This window comes from Neodiprion fabricii, chromosome 2 (assembly GCF_021155785.1).
Source record: "Neodiprion fabricii isolate iyNeoFabr1 chromosome 2, iyNeoFabr1.1, whole genome shotgun sequence".
Classification (NCBI taxonomy): Eukaryota; Metazoa; Arthropoda; class Insecta; order Hymenoptera; family Diprionidae; genus Neodiprion; species Neodiprion fabricii.
The window spans coordinates 4,947,343-4,965,245 of NC_060240.1; the positions used below are offsets into that span (position 1 = coordinate 4,947,343).

The window sequence follows — 17,903 nt, forward strand, 5'->3', positions numbered from 1 at the left end:
ACCATTTTTCTTCTGGGATGTCGGTGAGGGTTTGCATTCTTCGCCTCATTTTCGTCCAGATATTGCGATTTTCTTTCTCTGCTTCAATCTCGTCCTTCTCGCCTTGTTGAAACGATTCAAATCGCTGGTCCGTCCGATGATGCATGGGTTCGTACTTCGATGTAAATCGTTCCTCGGGTCCGTGGTGAAAATATAGGCTGACTAAAAAATCTTTTCATGGTTTGTAATCACGCGGCGTAAAATCGTGACCGCGAATTTGTATCAGAGAGGAGAAACGCGGCGTGAAAAAACATTTCGTCGGCTTAATTTTCACCGTTTCGCGGTGGGTATAATAAACGGGGAACGAGGATGATAGCTTGTGGTTGCTACTCGGTGTGTATAAGGAAAGCGTTAATTAAGTATAAACTTGGCGACAACTCGGGAAGGTGGGGGACGTGGGAAGAAAGAGAGGGGAGTTAGAGAATTATGGTTGATGTACTCGGAATTTATACCGCAAACGAGACAAACTCGGCGACGACTCGACGTGGATTCCTTGGTAAAACGTTGAACCCATTATCCGGCTCCGTTCTGGGTTTAGTGATTCAAATGGCTTCTACACGAATGTAGGAATTAGAGCTGAAGGAACCCGTAGCTTATTGTTAGTTTGACACCGCGAGTCGTGTTCCTGCCGTTGATACACTACAACCGAAGAGAATTCTCCTGGAATTTGGATCAAGAATATATCGGCATCGCACGATTTTCAGCGGCTTAATCAACGTCTCGGTTCTGCGAAATGGGCCATTAATTAAACCGCGAGATCCGGGCGGCTCATTCTCTTGACATGAGCGCGAAAATAGACAATTTCGGGACGCGAATGAGAAAGGCTTTTGCCTCTCTTTGCCCGTGCAAAAACCGTATGATCCAATATATGAGGGGTTGAGAATGCAATAGGTGTAAATCGGTTTGACCTAATTTTTCAAGACAAAGAAATTTGCATTTGAGATTACTAGCAATTCTGGTGTTGCATTCCGGGAAAATTAGATTATTTTCCGTTGTAGTAATAGTTCGGAATTACTGTTGCTTAAATAATAAATATAAATAATAAAGTTGTATTGAAACCGAAATGAATCATCACGGTCCTAAATGATTTATATTACTTCCATTTTTAACCCCTGATATCACGTCGCTCGTCGATGACACTTCGCTTTCCGAGATCATAAAAATAAAGGGGCGGAGTTGAAGTTTCGATCAAAGAAAAATCGAAGTGGTGAAATTCAACCAAGTCAGATATTCAAGGAACTGAAAATCTTCGATCAATCGTAATTTCGATGTTTCGTCGACGTTTGATTACTTTACTTCAATTTTTTCCAAGAATCAAATTCGGAATTCGGTCCTTTCGCAACTTTCCAAATTCGGAATTTCAACCCCGCCCCAAAATAAGAAAATGAGCATGACGAAGCAAAGGAAAAATGGGTGAAAATTTATACCGCTGAAAAAGTGCGATCCACGAGTAGTTCGTAGCTTCCATATTCTTCCTGGAAGTCAGAGAGCCGCGGGTTGCCGGGACGGCTGGAAGAACCCCCTTGGTCGAGAATGCATTGCAGGGTATCTGTGCACTCAAAATTATTTATTTACGAAAAACAGGGTGCACGGTGGAAGGGCGGAAAGTGAGTCTGGGCATTAGCGTGATTGCGCACCGTGCAGAGTGCTCTCCGGCTCTTTTCTGCAACGTACCTGCCCCATAAACTATGCATCGTCCACCACGTGCTGCACTTTTCGTTCACCTTGCCGCTTTTGCCTTTTAAGACGCGAAATACACGCGCGACGTTTCCGGGACAGCGTGTGGGGTAAATTTCCGAGCGTGTGCTCGCGCCCTCAAAACTGAAGGGGGAAAATTCTTGGCTACCCGGAATGTAGATTAAAGCTTTCCGGCTCTTACAGGTGGTGCGGTCCTCGCACCATCGCTCCCCGGGCTTCGTATTAACGATGTCTGAAGTAGCGAAAGGGCTCCAGGAGCGCCTCTCATGTAAAGTAATTAACTGCCGCCATCCGTCGACAAATACCCACCCCCCTCCACACCCCATAACCCCAGCCACTCGCCTTGGCCGAACCCGATCTCGCACCCCCGGCCCTCTTCGCTCGACTGACCGCGTCCTCTTTCTCTTCGTGTGGGAAATACAATATGTATGAATCTATTTTACAGGGCTCTACTTCTCGTCTCGATAAGATACACAATATTGTCGAATAAATATCGAGCTATGGGAATAGGGAAATATTTTGGCGGTGGTTTCTTTCCTTCGACGTTGAAAACACTGGGAATCAAAACAAAACATGATAAATACTAGACCGTTAATTTTCATGATTGAGACGGTATAAACGGAATGCCTAAATCGTCGTTTGCAACATCGGTGAAAAATTTAAGCTCCCCGAGATACATTTGTACACAACGTGACTCGAATCGGGATATTCACCCTCTTATTTTGAAAAATCGAACGAACGAAGGCTTCAGCTTTTCTCGATGAAACGCAATTTCCTTAAAACATTTGTAGAGGCGGTTTGTGCATCATGAAGGTAATAAACAACGATTATTTCTCAGGTTTTCGGAAGGAGACATCGAATTAAAAGTGATGCGAGTAATAAATCGACGAACGTCATAGCCTTCGAAGAGCTGCAGCCATTTCGGAAAGGAATGAGGGGGGGAGATGGGCTTAATTGAAGATGAATTGCCACGGCTTGACTTTTCGATGCGAAAGTCGAGCTTGTCCCTTCTTTGGTTTTACGCACACGGAAGGCTGGCGAGTAGATAGGTTGGTTAGGTACGTGTTGTCTCAGCCAGTAATTTCCCCCGTGGCAGGAACGGGACACAGCCACCCTCGGCTTTTCCGCTTCGCGGAAAATGGCGTTGGCACAGCCACCTACCACCCCTTAACGTTCGCAGGCTGGCTGGCGAAAGTGGAAGAAAAATTGATCGAGAATATCGAAAAAGCCGAGGGAACAGATCGCGAGGATATGACGGTAATTGGATTCTGAAGCTAGGAAATTTTTTAATTTCAAGCTAGACAGCAATTTATCTTAAGCATCTTAATTATTTTTGTTGAGAATTAGATGGCCATTTTATGGTCAGATTTTTAGCGAGACTCGGTGCCTTTGCGGCTATAAGCCCTTCGTATTTGGCGCAAAGAAGAAGGAAACGAACCGTCGGAAAGTGAAAGAAAATTTATCCAAGAGGAACAAGCGAGCAAACCTGAAAACCGATTCAGTTTTTCTGTACCGTGGTTTCTACCTGTTGGATATTTGCCGAATGAAATGATGGATTGGAAAAGAATTGAACAAAGAGATTAAATGTCCACGTGAAAATTTATATAATTCGCATGAATGTAATACGTACGTGAAATGCGAGCAGCCGTATCACGTGATCACGATACTGTTACAACGAAAAATGCAAAATATACGGCATATATGCAAATTTATCATGATTTCATTTTCCGTTGAAGTTACTCTCCGTTACCATCAATTCAGCCCCTGTAACATAATATATAATCTATGAGGTAGAACGAATGAGTAAATAAAGTATTTATACCTATACGGGTAAATGTTTGTGCATGCGACTGAGTTTGAGCTATTATCACAATTGAGCTATCGATTTTATATCTTCATCGTGCATTACACGTAAATTCCTTAACGAACACTCACGATAAAACATTCATAGTATTATTAGTACCAATATATGCATCGAGTATAAAATATGATTGATTATACATGTATAGAATATGTAAAAGTATGTAACATAATTTTCGCCTCTCGCATGTAAGTTGATTTGACACATCATAGTGACGACGTCTTTTTCCACAGCTATCTAGCCATAAGCTTTATTCAAAAAACGATATCAACTCGCCCGCATGACCTTTCTAGGTTTGAACGCTGTACAAGTGTATCTATACGGCGAATTCTATTCAGCCTCCAATTAATTTTAATTCTTCCCATGGATTTATCGTATCTTAGGTGTAGAAAATCATATATTCTCCTACGTTTGCCGACGAACGATGAATTTGAGCAGCTTTTCTGAGAAATACTGTCAAAGGCACACGATCCCGTCACGCATAATGACAACGTTATGTTTCAGCAGAATTGGCACTGAATTCACAGTTTTGCCATATACATAGGTACACAAAATTTAACGGCCCAACACTTCCGTTAATCAGCGTTTACCGAGTTATCTGTTATCTGTGAAGTCGAATCTCCTAATTGGAATGGAAATATAAATCATCCAGTTACGGAATGGCACTAAAAATGATTTGAAAAAAAAGAAAAGGATTCTAGAAGATCCGAAAGTTATTTCTGATTATAAAATCCTAACACAGACTTTTCTTCGCTTTATATTCTAAGATGGATGTTCATATGTAAAAGTGCTGTACATTTGGCTTCGATTAGGCCTCGCCATTGAAGTGTTCGGTGGTTGATCAAGGCTTTTTGCACAATTTTTACAAACCGAATAATACTGGTTTTTCATTTATAAAAAATATCTAGTGCGCTAGCAGCGTGGGCTATAATATGCAAATAAAAATATAAAGACAAAAATTTACCATGGTGTTTTGTATGAAGATCCTCCAGAGACGTAGATGTTGTACCTGCATTTGAAATATATTATAAAGCCAAGGTGGCTTATCACAAGAAACATCGCGTTCAGGAAATTTGCGAAACATATTAACGTGATCGTGACAGGTTTGCACCGCACGCCAAGCTTTTTCCATATCTCCACTGCTGCAATAAATTAGAAACGAACGGTAATTCACCCGCGCTTTTGACCGTACTGTCGTACTATGTAGGTGACCGTCAAGCCTACATAATCGAACGCATCTACAGTCTCAGGTATTTGTTAACGAAAAACTTGGTATCGAAGCGGAACTGAATTTTGATTTTCATCCTGGCAATCATACCAGAAGAGGTTTGCAATAAATGAATATTGCAAAAATGGTTACAGAGTCAATTGCTTGAAATTCAGTCGCTGGCGGTAAAACCTGTCGGCGTTCGGTTACACGATAGAAAGAAATCGGTCGTTCCGTTCGTCCACTAGGATACTGATGCGTTGACGAAAAAGCGAGGTAAATTATGATTATCGAAGAGTGACTAAACGATCGTCGCTTGCAAGGAGAGAATGTAAAATCCACAGTACACCCGTAAGTGATTTACCTATACGTATACCTAATCACGTTCAAAGAAGCTTTAGCGAAACGACATTACGAGTCGTTGTCGATATCGCCGAAGCAGATTTTGAGGCAGTCTAAGAAGGCGTCGCAACAGATACAACAGTCCAACGCAATGCAGCAGACGTCAGTTGTACTTGTGTCAGCATTATTCTGTACTACGTAAACCGTCTGCAGCGGAGCAACCTGGTTCTGCTGGTACTGCTTCTGCACTGGATAGTACTGGTCACCGGCACCTGACAGTGTCGGATAGATCGTACCTTGGTTCATCGGGGGCGAATAGCGGGGGCTGACCACGGATTCGGGGGCAACTCCCGCGGGGGCCTTTGGGTACGGGGCCTCTGAGAGGGCCTCGAAAGTGGGAGCTCCGTCGGTAGGGTAGGGTGCCGGACCGGTAGGATACGGAGCCTGACCATTGACGGTGGAAAAGGTGCCGGGGTGATTTCGCCAGGCTTGGGAATCCTGCGTCACGACTGAGCTGTAAGGCGGCGGTTCCATACCGGGTACTTCCGGATTGTTCTGACCAAATTGGAGCAGGGGAGCCGAAGGGTTCGCCTGACTATCGTGATCCGACGTCGCGCCTACGTGTCCCTGCTGGAAGCGGCGGAGGATAATTCGTGTTTGTAACGTCAGGTGAAAGAGTCTTTCAAGATTCTGCCGGAGCTGTAATAATTTCGCTCACCTCTGTGGTCCTCAAGGCCTCTGTCTCTTTGCTGGACGCCATAGTGGTGCCGTTGAACCTTGACGGATCCATGATTGAATGCTGGGTGTGTGCAGGCGAATTATCTGCCACTGATGAGGGCGCAACAGGTGGTCAGGAAAATTGACAACCGATCAAGTTGCTTGGCTACGAGTTGTTAACTGAAAATATACGTTCATCAAAAACCGCAACGTTAAGTCGAATGGATTGTTATGATGAATGGAGTGAATTGAGTAACACGAAAGACGGAAGCCTACGTGAAATCTAAGTTACCAATGGCAAATTTCAAATTCACCTTACCCTCACGACACGTTTCATCAATCGGCTACAGTTACACCCCGATTAGAATGTATTTCGGATCAGCATTTCACAAATTGCAACGCACCAGTGTTATCACGTCAATCTTTATCTCCGCGTTAAAGGGCTAATACGGAATCAAAATAAGAAAAAATCAATCCAGAATTTTCAGCGAGAATTAACGGACACCGCGCAACACTAAAAAAACGAACGATTATCTCCGTGAGACTAATCAGACCAGGCCTCACTAGGTCCGCTGTCGGAAAATTGCGTAGCAACGCATAAGGACCATGTGCTCTGGCCGTCCGAACGAAACGTACAAGCAGTCTTGGATCAACCGGATCAATCGGCTCAATTGGCACGCGCATGCTCCGATTAGTTTTACTGTTATAACTCCAGACTTCTGGCGCCTAAAACTGACGCCATTGCCAGCCGACTTCCTTGCCTGGATCTCTGCTCTCTTCGGGCCGCCAAAAGCGTCTGTCTGGTAGGTTGTGGTCAGATTTATAGGAAGACTTGATATCATTGCGCTCTGTTGCGGCTATCAGATCTTCGTATTCGGAAGAATAGATGAAAACGAATCGTCAAAAGGTGATAGAAAATTAATACAAGATGGCGCGAACATACCTAAAGATCGAATTAGTTTTTTTTTTACAGTAGTTTGCACCTGTTGGATGGTCGCCAAATGAAAAGATGGATTCCTGTCAACAAGAAAATGAAGAAAGAATTAAACAATAAAATTATTCAAAAGGCATATATGCAAATTCAACACGATATGATTATTTATTGAAGTAACTTTCCATTATCTACAATCTATCTCCTGTAACGTGATACGTATTCTGTGATGTAGAATTTATGAGTAACTACAATATTTATTATTCATACCTATATAGGTAAACGCTTCTGGATTGTGACGGAGTTTCGACCCATCATCACAATTAACCTATCAGCTCAACAATATCGACATATATACGTAGCTAGACGCTGATAGGTTAACGGAATAGCGAGGTAGCTTATAATTATCCAGGATGATCGAATAATTGGCATTTACAAGGAGAGTGAAAGGCCCCCGGTATATACATGAGTAATTTAGCTGTATACCTAATCACAATTAAGGAGAGACTCCGGTCAAATTTTGATTGTAGGTTTAAAATTGTCGTATAAGAAAATCCTTCCACCAATTTTCATATTATGGTAGTATAAGCTTTGAAAGAAAAATTTCGACCTCCAACGATGAAAGTGAATGCGCAAGGAATTCTTGGTAGCGGCAGGCTCAATCTCCTTCGGGAGGTTCCTTGCGCATAAATTGTCATCGCTGGAGGTTGATATTTTTTTTCAAAGTCTATACCGCCATAATTTAAAAACTGGTGGAAGGATTTCCCTTCACGAAGTTTTTTAATCAGTTCAGAATTCAAATATCTTTTTTTGGCCAAACCAAAAACAAATGTACAAGGTTCGGGTGATCATGCCATGGTATCGAAATGGAAAATAATTTAAGTCCATTGAATTCAAACGTGCGGTATCCTCTACAGTAATCGTCACAAAGTGTGTGCATCTTGACGCACAGCTATCATTGTGCCCGAACCTTGTTCGTGAAAAGTTAGGTAGTTGGTCGCGTAAGTTTATCATCACTCCTTTATGGAGACGAGGATCGAAGAATACGTTGATTGGCAAACCGATCTCCTCTGGCGCGTTTCTCGTGCACTCGAAAACTTGCGAAAGCTCGGTGAAGCGAAAACTACCCTTAGGCAATTGCAATCACGGCTCGACGCGTTAACTTTAAATTGACTGAAGTTCCAAGGCATGCGCCAGAGAATCAATCAAATCAGAATCAAAGCAAACTTGGTGATCAACTCGATGCTATACAAAAAACTCTTGTATTTCGCGAAAATCTATTATGAACCGTGCGAAGAACAATACATGAATGGGAAGTAGGCGTGATGCTCTAACGACTCGAATCGCTCGAGCCTGCGTTGGAACCAATTGCTCCAATCGCTGCAGCATTCCAATTATCCGCGACTATTACAGGAGAATCAAAACGGCTACCACGTATCGAATTGCCACTTTCTCGGGACATTATTCAGATTCGTAGTCTCTCCACGACCTCTTTACGTCTACAGTTGGCGAAAATCCGCACCTTTTGGAAGTGGAAAAATACAAACAGACTTCTGGGCGATTCTCATCTCGCGACACTTTTACGCGATTGCTCGCTCGCGTTCCGAATAAATGTTCCTCGACACTTAAGAGCAGTACTTTATGGGAATACAGCAATAATTTTGTAGGAATAATAAAATTGGATAGAAGCGCTCGTCATCCACAACTCACATCGTTCCTACCATCGTTTCAACTGCTCGTCGACGACTGACATCGTCTGCGAAAACTCAGTTTCGATGAACCTGAAGCTAGCAGCCAAAGTTAGCAGCCTAACGGGACAAACTTTCTGGAAAACACAAAATACAATTCAGTTTTATCCTCATAATTATATAATACGGTAATGTATGGTCTCGTTAGGGTTCCATACCTCGATTTTGGCGTGAGTCGTCAACTCGTTTATAATGAAGGTAAGCAATAGCCACTTGCAAGTAACGTCATTGTCGTCTAAACGTATGTGGACAACATCCACTTAGGAGCGAAGGACGTTCATTAAATTCGCGAAAAATGAGTGACCTCAATTAATTGCTCAAAGTGGGCAGCTTCCAACACTCAAAGTTGATTTCATTCCACCCGGAAGCTCTTGTTGATATTTCTCAAAACAAACAAGAAACCGCGATGTATCTAAATACTGATAACAGTCCATTTTACGGACTCACGGTACCGCGTGGAGACCATCCATCGATGGTTTTCCCTCAAGTTTATCAAACTTGAAGCAATTTCACGACAGTCATTGGACAAGCTACTGTAACGTTCGAACAATTCACGACTGTCCTAATGCAAGTAGAAGCAACGCGGAACTCTCGACTTGTTTGCCTAATCTCGGAGAATCCAAGAGATCCGAGTGCTTTGACTCCAGATTTCCTTGTCGGCTCGGCTCTAAACACAATCCTCGAGCCGTCTCTCGCAGACTTAGCGTTTCAACGTCTGTCGCATTAGCAACACTTGCGCTAAATGCTGAGACATTTTTGGAAACGCTGGGGCACGAAGTATCTCCAGTTCTACCCGAACCTCTGGAAATGGCAGTTGCAGCATTTATTGTGGCACAATGGCAGATGCGGATCCATTGTCCTCGTGAAGAACGAAAATCCACCTCTATTTATGTCGCCTCTCGTAAAATTTATAGAAGTGTATCCGGGAACCAACGGTCTTATTTGGGTTGTGACCGTTAAAACAAACTCCTCAGTGCTTACAAAACCGATTGTTAAATTGTGTGTACTCCCACTGGTCTCTCAAAAATAGTAACTCTAAGAATTCAATCGCAAATGGCGGGAGGCAAATTTCAATTTGGCGTGGTGAAGTCGTGACTGTTTGAGTTAAACTATCGTCTCGAACTCGTTATATTTTAATTTCATTCGCTAAAATCATATCTGTGTATAATCTATGTATTCACTCGATTTATCAAGCCAGTTATTGTACTGATCTCTTACGTTACAGTTCCTATTGCTTTCTTAAACGAAGTTTGTCGAATTACTGTGTCAATAATTATCAGCTATCATTGATTACCGTCCCGCTGACTCATGCCAGTCATTTATCGCTAATTCGTAGCTCCCACGTCGATCCGCTATTATTAACTATCTCTCTAAACACACTTATATGTAATACATACACAAAATCTGAGCAATCATGTCGTCTATCAGGATAATATTTAATTACTATAAAGAATGCAAAACACATTAATGCAAATTTATCATGTTTTGATTATTCATTGAAGTAACTCTCCATTACCTACAATCTATCCGCTATAACTCAATATGTATTCTATGAAGTAGAATGTATGAGTTAAACGTATGAGTACAATATTTATACTTGTATAGGTAGGGATATTTCTGTAATGTGACTGAGTTTTGGCCTATGATCGCAAGATATAAATTTAAAATCTTCATCCCATGTTATACGTAGATTCCTCAACATACGCTCACGGTAAAACAATAATAATATTAGTAGTGTTAATACATGCATCGGGTAAAGTATATGATAGATTATACATGTATAGAATATTTAAAAGTATGTAATAATGTAATATAGTTTTCCCCTCTCGCATGTACGTTAATTTGACATATCATAGTGACGACGTCTTTTTCCACAGTCATGTAGCCATAAGCTTTAATGGTAAACGATTGTAGCTAATTGTGGTTCTTAAAAAAAAAAAAAAATAATTCCGGTCATGTCATACCAGATACTGCAGAATAGTGAACTGCCCGAATAAAGCTTCTAAGTTTAAACGCGGTACAAGAGTATTTATACGGTTAATTCTATTCAGCCTCAAATCAATTTTAAATCTTTTCATGGATTTGTCGTGTTATAGGTACAGAAAATCACATATTCGCCTACGTTAGCGGTCAAACGATAAATTTGAGCAGCTTTGCTTTCAAATACTTTCAAAGGCACACAATTCCGTCGCGCATATTGGCAACGTTATGTTTCCGCAGAATTGGCACTGAATTCACAGTTTTGCCATATATATATGCACACAAAATTTAACAGCCCAACATTTCCGTTAATCAGAGTTTACCAAGTTCATCAAGTCTTCTTCGAAGCGTTGACCGGAGTTAAAGTATCTTCTCGACATCTTCTAGTCATCTGTGAAATCAAATCTCCTAATATAATGGAAATATAAATGATCCAGTTACGGAATGGCACTGTAAATTATTTCAAAAAGAAGAAAAGGATTCTAGAAGATCCGAAAGTTATTTCTTATTATAAAATCCTAACACAGACTTCTGTTCGCTTTATATTCTAAGATGGATGTTCATATGTAAAAGTGCTGTACATTTGGCTTCGATTAGGCCTCGCAATTGAAGTGTTCGGTGGTTGATCAAGGCTTTTTGCACAATTTTTACAAGCCGAATGATATTCCACTTTCAGTCATAAATGATGGCAAGTGTGCTAGCAGCATGGGCTGAAATGTGCAAATGAAGAAACGAAGAGAAAAATTTGCCATTACATTTTGTATGCAGATCTTACAAAGATGTAGATGTTGTACCTGTATCTAAAATATATTACAACGCGCAGTGTTCATCATAGGAGGTTTCTCGCAATAAAAAACGGGCATACGAAGACTGTGAAACATATTAACTTGATCGTGACGGATTCGCACCACACGCCAAGCTGTTTCCGTATCACTACCGCTGCAATAAATTACAAACGAACATTAATTCACCCGCGCTTTAGACCATACTATTGTACCATATAAGAATCCGCAAAGCTTACACGCTTGAACCAATCTACAGAGTAACGTATTTAATAACGAAAAAGTTAGAATCGAAGCGGAACTGAATTTTGATTTTCATCGTTGCAATTCAGAAACGATTCGCAATAAATGGTTATTGCAAAAATGGTTACTAATTGAATTACTTGAAACTGATTAGCCGGCTGTAAAACCTGTCGGCATTCGGTTACATGATCGAAAAAAATCGGTCATTTCTTTCGTCCACTAAAATGCTAATACGTTGACGGAAAAATGAGGTAGATTATGATTATCGACGAGTGACTATACATTCGTCGTTTGTGAGGAGAGTGGAAAATCCCCAGTAGACGCATTAGTGGTTTCGCTGCTACACCTAACGACATTTAAGGAAGCTAAGCCGAATATATTAAATATAATATGTATTACTAGTCGGTCGAAATGCAGATTTTGAGGCACTCGCATAAGCAGTAGCAACTGGCCAAACAACAGGCCAGCATAGCGCAGTCGTCATCAGTTGTACTTGTGTCAGCGTTCTTCTGTACTACGTAAACCGTCTGCGGCGGAGGCACCTGGTTCTGCTGGTAAGGATTCTGTACCGGATAATACTGGCCGCCGGCACCTGACTGCGTCGGATAGATCATCCCCTGGTTATTCAGGGGTTCGTACCCCGCGGGCTGGTATCCCGACGTCGCTGACTTCGGTTCCGTCGTCAGGGGGTTCGTAAAGCCGATTTGTCCCCCAGTCGTCGTGATGGGCGTCGGCATCGGCATCGCGGCTACGGGATACGGCGCTTGGCTGGCGGGTCCAGGCGTGAACGTTGGCTGACTGGTGATCCCGGATACCGCTGGATAGGGTGAGCTGACCACGGGGGCTGTTGGGTACGGGGCCTTCGAGGGGACCTCGAAAGCGGGAGCTCCGTCGGTAGGGTAGGGTGCCGGACCGGTGGGATACGGAGCCTGACCATTGACGCTGGAAAAGGTGCCAGGGGGGTTATGCCAGGCTTGGGAATCCTGAGTCACGACTGAGCTGTAAGGCGGCGGTTCCATGCTGGGTACTCCCGGATTGTGCTGACCAAATTGGAGCAGGGAAGCCGAAGGATTCGTCTGGCTATCGTGGCCCGACGTGGCGCCTACGTGTCTCTGCTGGAAGCGGCGAAGGATAATTCGTGTTTGTAACGTCAGGTGAAAGAGTCTTTCAAGATTCAGCCGGAGCTGTAATGATTTCGCTCACCTCTGTGGTCCTCAAGGCCTCTGTCTCTTTGCTGGACGCCATAGTGGTGCCGTTGAACCTTGACGGATCCATGATTGAATGCTGGGTGTGTGCAGGCGAATTATCTGCCACTGACGAGGGTGCAACAGGTGGTCAGGAAAATTGACAACCGATCAAGTTGCTTGGCTACGAGTTGTTAACTGAAAATATACGTTCATCAAAAACCGCAACGTTGAGTCGAATGGATTGTTATGATGAATGGATTGAATTGAGTAACACGAAAGACGGAAGCCTACGTGAAATCTAAGTACGACCGACCGGCGCAAACGTACGAATGATATCGCATCTCGTATATGCTCCCGGAATACGAGATAAGTACGCGCGAAGCTCGAGCTGCTGTGGATAAAAGTCAAAGGTCTATGCGTCGGTGCCAACGTACTTATGTATGCATCGCTTATCTACACAAACAGTGTTGTTTTCCATCAAGAAGTCGAATAGGAAGGCAGAAAGAAGAGGACGGTGGGAGACGGAGTGAGGTAAGGAGACTGTAAAAGCGTAAAGGAAATTATCTAAATTCCCCACAAAATTTCTGTAGAGTGAGGTACAAATTCAGTTGATGATGCCAAGGTGTTGCAGTGCAAGATTTAATTGGTAACCCAAAAACAGAAGAAATTTACCAATGGCAAATTTCAAATTCACTTTACCCTCACGACACGTTTTATCAATCGGCTACAGTTACACCTCGATTGGAATGTATTTCGGATCAACTTTTCACTAACTGCAAAGCGCCAGTGTTATCACGTCAACCTCTATCTCCGAGTTGGAAGGCTAACACGGAAAAAAATAAGAAAATATCAAACCACTATTATCGACGAAAGATAACGGACACTGTGCAGCACTAAAAAGAAACCACGGATTGTTCTTGTGAGAGTAATTAGGCCAGGCCTCACTAGCTCCGCGGTCGAGGAATTGCGTATCAACGCATATACACCACGTAATCGGGCACGCGCATGCGCCGAATAGTTATACTGTTATAACCACAGACTTCTGGCGCCCGAAAAGAGACGCCATTCCGAGCCGACTCCCTTGCCTATCTCTCCGCTTTCTTCCGCCCGCCTCACCGTTTGTCGAGTAAGTCGCGGTAGGTCGAGCTACGAGCGATCTTACAACTCGAGAATCGGGTTGTTTTCCCAAATTCCGCGTACATCCCACGCGCGGGATGCTCCGAATATCCACCACGTACCTTTCGGCCGGTTCGCTTTCTCCCCAAGGTCATTCGGGGCGGATGTCCCGAGCCCGAAATGCACCGAACGACCACCTTCGCCACCGACAAAAATAACACTACGCCTCTTCCTAGGCCGAACGCGCGCTGCAGACTTACGATAAATGCCTTCCTAGACCGACTGCACGGCCCGCATAAAGAGTAGGGGAAATGGGACGCTCGTTTCGTCGATCGCAGTGCCGAAGCCGCCGAGGGCACCGAAGGCATTTACGTTTTTCCTGCTGCTTTTCGGGGGTAAGGGGCTTGTTTTCATCCACCGAGGAGTGAGTCACCCACTGTATTACGGCCCTGCGCTTATGCCTACCGTCGGGCATCCCGGAATCCGAGAGAAGTATACTTTTCCCAAGCTTGTTCGTCCGGCGTGTTATTCCGAAAAAGTATTCACGATCGTCGTTAATCAAAATGCTGCAGCCTTCAATGATGTCGTCACGTTTTCGATGCCCAGTACCACGAGATATTAATGACATTAATATTGTAATCAAATTGATGCTACTGAAGAGTATTTGACACATTTTGAACATTCACATCTTGAATTAATATAATAAATATTTTTACCTACCGTTAAAAATAGTCAACATAGTATTTGTAGCTGTGGTGTACTTTGTCTGTGCAATAATATTTTATACCATTTTGTCGAATATTCGTTACTCAGCTTTTTGATAACGAGCCGAAATATATTTGTAGTCCGGTAAACGACTCTCAGGTAACTGCAAAGACGGTTATACATTGCAGTGGAATAAAACTCGTCAATTATAACGATGAGTTTACTTTGGGATAGAGCGTTCTCGAATTTTCGAACACATGTGAGATAAGCTTTCCCTCTATTTTTAAATGTCGTTCGATAATTAGAAACAGAAAAATCTGCAGCTATTCTCCAACGCCTGGTAGACGTAGATATGTCGGAAGATGGCTGGCTTTCAAATTCATATTATGCAAAGCCAATTTTTTTCATACTCTGTAAAATACGTAAATTTAAATTCGTAAAGTTTTTCGTTAGGTCAGGGCTTTTGAGAAGGGCCCCGAAGAAGGGTGCTCCGTCGGTAGGGTAGGGCGCCGGGATGGTGAAATACAGGGGCTGACTATTGCTGCCAAAAAACGAGCTGGGGTGATTTTTCCAAGCTTGAGTATCCTCGACTACGACCGACAAGCTGTAAGTCCATGTTCGGATTATACGAAATAGTAGAGAGAAGGTGAACCAAAGAGTTCAACTTGTATGAAGAAATCCAAAAATATAAAATGGGGCTCAATTCATGACGAGGACAGATGAATTTCGTTGAATGGAATTTAAAAAAAAATAAGAATCTATACTTGTACTGTCTGACTCTAACCTAAAACTAATACTACCAGAGATTTGGCCAGAATACAAGAGGATTACGTTGGAGTGAATTACACGAGGTAATGTCAAGTTTCAAAAAATCGTCAACTTTCAACAAATCCGAGCATTTAAGTTCCTAAGCTTATTATCTTGAAGTGCTTGTCGTTGAATACCACAGCAAACAGTCCCTGCACGAAAATAAGTGTTTCCGAGTTTTACGATCAACGGCCTGTATGTAATGTAAAGAACGGAATTCCAGTACTGGATTTAAGGTTTGGAAACAGCGAGGTGTGAGTTTCGAATCATGATACTCTATACCTTTAAATTCAGAATTTACTGAAATGCCGTTATCTGAGTGCATAAGTCCAGTGACTACAACGAAAATACAGACTAGGTTGGGTAATGATAATAAACTAAATAGCATGAAAACATTGTGGATTATCTACTATTATCGAAATAAACAAACGTAAATTGAAGGGGGCGGTCACTCTGTTGGGACTGGATAAGTCAGATTACTGATGCTTCGTCGATGACTAATACATCGTGCAGCTCGACAGGTCATCGCCCTTGATTACCGTCATTATAAGCACTCAGCTCGAGTGACAGTTGTCTCACACAATTCGTGTATTCTGTTGGGTGTCAAGTGTAGAAACGGAAATCCCTGGAACAATGAGTTACTCAATTCATTTTTGTGATCAGACTTTTATACATCGTTTTACTAGGACAGCTTATGTAATCAATCTTGACATCAAATGTCGCTAATCAATTTATTACTTTAATAACTCAAATAAAGTACACTTCAATAGCTGACCAATAATCCTGTATACTATTTATGAAATTATTTTTACTTTCATATCAATTCATATGTTCTAAGGAATTCGTTACTGAAATATTTTTCTTTACAGTATTTTTAAATCCCTTCGTTAACGCTAATCTGTCTTTGTAACAAAAATCCCGGAAAATAGTGTCAGCGCAAATTTTAGCTCCTTATTTTGTTGTACCAACCTAATAAAATATTACGGTAACTTTTAGTATTTCCTCTGGTTACATAGCAATCGATGCAGTGAATTTTACTATTCACTACTTGTATCAGATGAAACAATGCGACAATGTGAAACAGTGAGTTGGATGAAAATATGCGATTCCGGTGGATAATCTTCACCTCATTGTATTCGGAAAAAGAAAAAAAATTTGTGATAACTGATAAGTGAAAATCAATAAAAGTACACACATGTCTAATTGGGATATAATTTCACGGTGATAAAAATTAACACGAAAGACCCCTTTTGACGTGCCCATGTACCTATCAACCATAGGTTTTGTTCAACTTAACTTTTGACCGCAAAATAGTAATAATATTAAATATTCGCCGATTGTTATTGCGACCGCAGCAGCTCTCCTCCGTGAACGTTGTTGGCCTGTAAAGTGAGAAGCATGAAAAGCGCGCTGAGTGCTTTCAAGGTGATTTTCAGACAATTTTGGGATACGCGATATATAGGCCAAGGGCCATGGGAACGCCGATGCGCGCGCCTGTCGCTTTTCCCCCCTAGAACTTACCGTCTGCACGTTTTCTCCTGCGAAAGCCATGATATTGCCAACATGACGTAAGCATGTTAAAGCCTCCCGTATACGCGCTATCGCAGCTTAATCAATGAAAAAGCTTTTGCGCAGCTAATACCTTTTTCTCTCAGTGGTCCCTTACCGTGAAAACATTCAACCCCGAGGATGCAGCGAAGAACTCGCAAATATTTTCCCGCACAATTGCCAATTTATCTCAAGGTATGACAGTCACCACATTCCGCGCGATTTACTCATCCGGAATACTTTGAATACCGGTACCCACCTGCAGGGTTGTTGAGTTTTCACAAGATACTTCAATTTAATATCCAACATTCATCAGAGAAGTCAATCCGTCTTGTTGTGATATTACGATAAAAAGCACTGCCAGTTTTGTGAAAACTGAATTTTTGAACCCTTTATTTTTCACTGATGATTCATACTTATTATTGGGATACAAAGTGGGCAGTATTATCTTTGTAGTATGGAATATTGAGTACTAGATCATATAAATTACAACCATGTCCAAGTCGAACATAAATAACAATATATTTATAAAAGTTGAAGCTACCTTCTTATTTTCACGATCGAACTGCGTATCTGGGCAGGAAGCAGCTTGCCTCGATGATTTCGCGATTATTGGTTCAACATCATTATTAGTTTCCACCATTTCTCAGTCACAGTGAAGCGAAATATTGTTCGTCAACAGTTTTACTCATGGTGATCACTTCACATCTTCTGTCGCGGATGTCAAATCACCAAAACCCAAATACGCGGTACATCATTAACGATGAAAAGAAAAACCCCCCCAAATACGACCATGAATTTGGTTAGAGAGTAAATTACTTTGTTGGCACAATATTCATTTCACGTGGCAAGTCAATATCTCCAAACACGTCCCGAATTCAAGGAGCATTCTTCTATCAGAGTTCAGTATTTATCGTTTTACAAAATGGTGCAATCGCCACAATCAGCATCATTTCCGCAACAATCGTCACCGCAACAACCGTCACCGCAAC

General features: G+C 42.1%; 2 protein-coding genes across 7 annotated transcripts; both read right to left on the bottom strand.

Annotated features, from left to right (window-relative positions):
• Positions 1-4,533: 4,533 nt before the first annotated feature.
• LOC124175456 lies at positions 4,534-6,386 on the bottom strand. Its single transcript, XM_046555732.1, has 3 exons — positions 6,184-6,386; positions 5,866-6,044; positions 4,534-5,777 (listed from the first exon to the last, which is right to left on the bottom strand). The coding sequence occupies exons 2-3, from the start codon at positions 5,935-5,937 to the stop codon at positions 5,217-5,219; spliced, it is 633 nt and encodes a 210-aa protein (XP_046411688.1). The 5' UTR covers positions 5,938-6,044; positions 6,184-6,386; the 3' UTR covers positions 4,534-5,216.
• A 3,628-nt stretch (positions 6,387-10,014) lies between these two features.
• LOC124174778 (MAPK-interacting and spindle-stabilizing protein-like) lies at positions 10,015-17,830 on the bottom strand. 6 transcript variants are annotated; one of them, XM_046554247.1, is made up of 3 exons: positions 17,456-17,830; positions 12,752-12,930; positions 10,015-12,663 (listed from the first exon to the last, which is right to left on the bottom strand). In XM_046554247.1, exons 2-3 carry the CDS (start codon positions 12,821-12,823, stop codon positions 11,947-11,949), a joined length of 789 nt encoding a protein of 262 aa, XP_046410203.1. In that variant the 5' UTR covers positions 12,824-12,930; positions 17,456-17,830; the 3' UTR covers positions 10,015-11,946. The 6 variants fall into 6 exon arrangements, with proteins under 6 accessions (XP_046410203.1, XP_046410204.1, XP_046410199.1 ...); XM_046554248.1 differs by lacking the exon at positions 17,456-17,830 and adding an exon at positions 13,974-14,115 and having other exon boundaries at positions 10,015-12,660; XM_046554243.1 differs by lacking the exon at positions 17,456-17,830 and adding an exon at positions 13,974-14,114.
• Positions 17,831-17,903: the final 73 nt, after the last annotated feature.

Coding starts and splice junctions, on each gene's coding strand:
- LOC124175456 (XM_046555732.1), bottom strand. CDS start 5,937: ATGGATCCGTCAAGGTTCAACGGCACCACTATGGCGTCCAGCAAAGAG. Junction 5,778..5,865: donor AGGCCTTGAGGACCACAGAG/GTGAGCGAAATT, acceptor CGCCGCTTCCAG/CAGGGACACGTAGGCGCGAC.
- LOC124174778 (XM_046554247.1), bottom strand. CDS start 12,823: ATGGATCCGTCAAGGTTCAACGGCACCACTATGGCGTCCAGCAAAGAG. Junction 12,664..12,751: donor AGGCCTTGAGGACCACAGAG/GTGAGCGAAATC, acceptor CGCCGCTTCCAG/CAGAGACACGTAGGCGCCAC.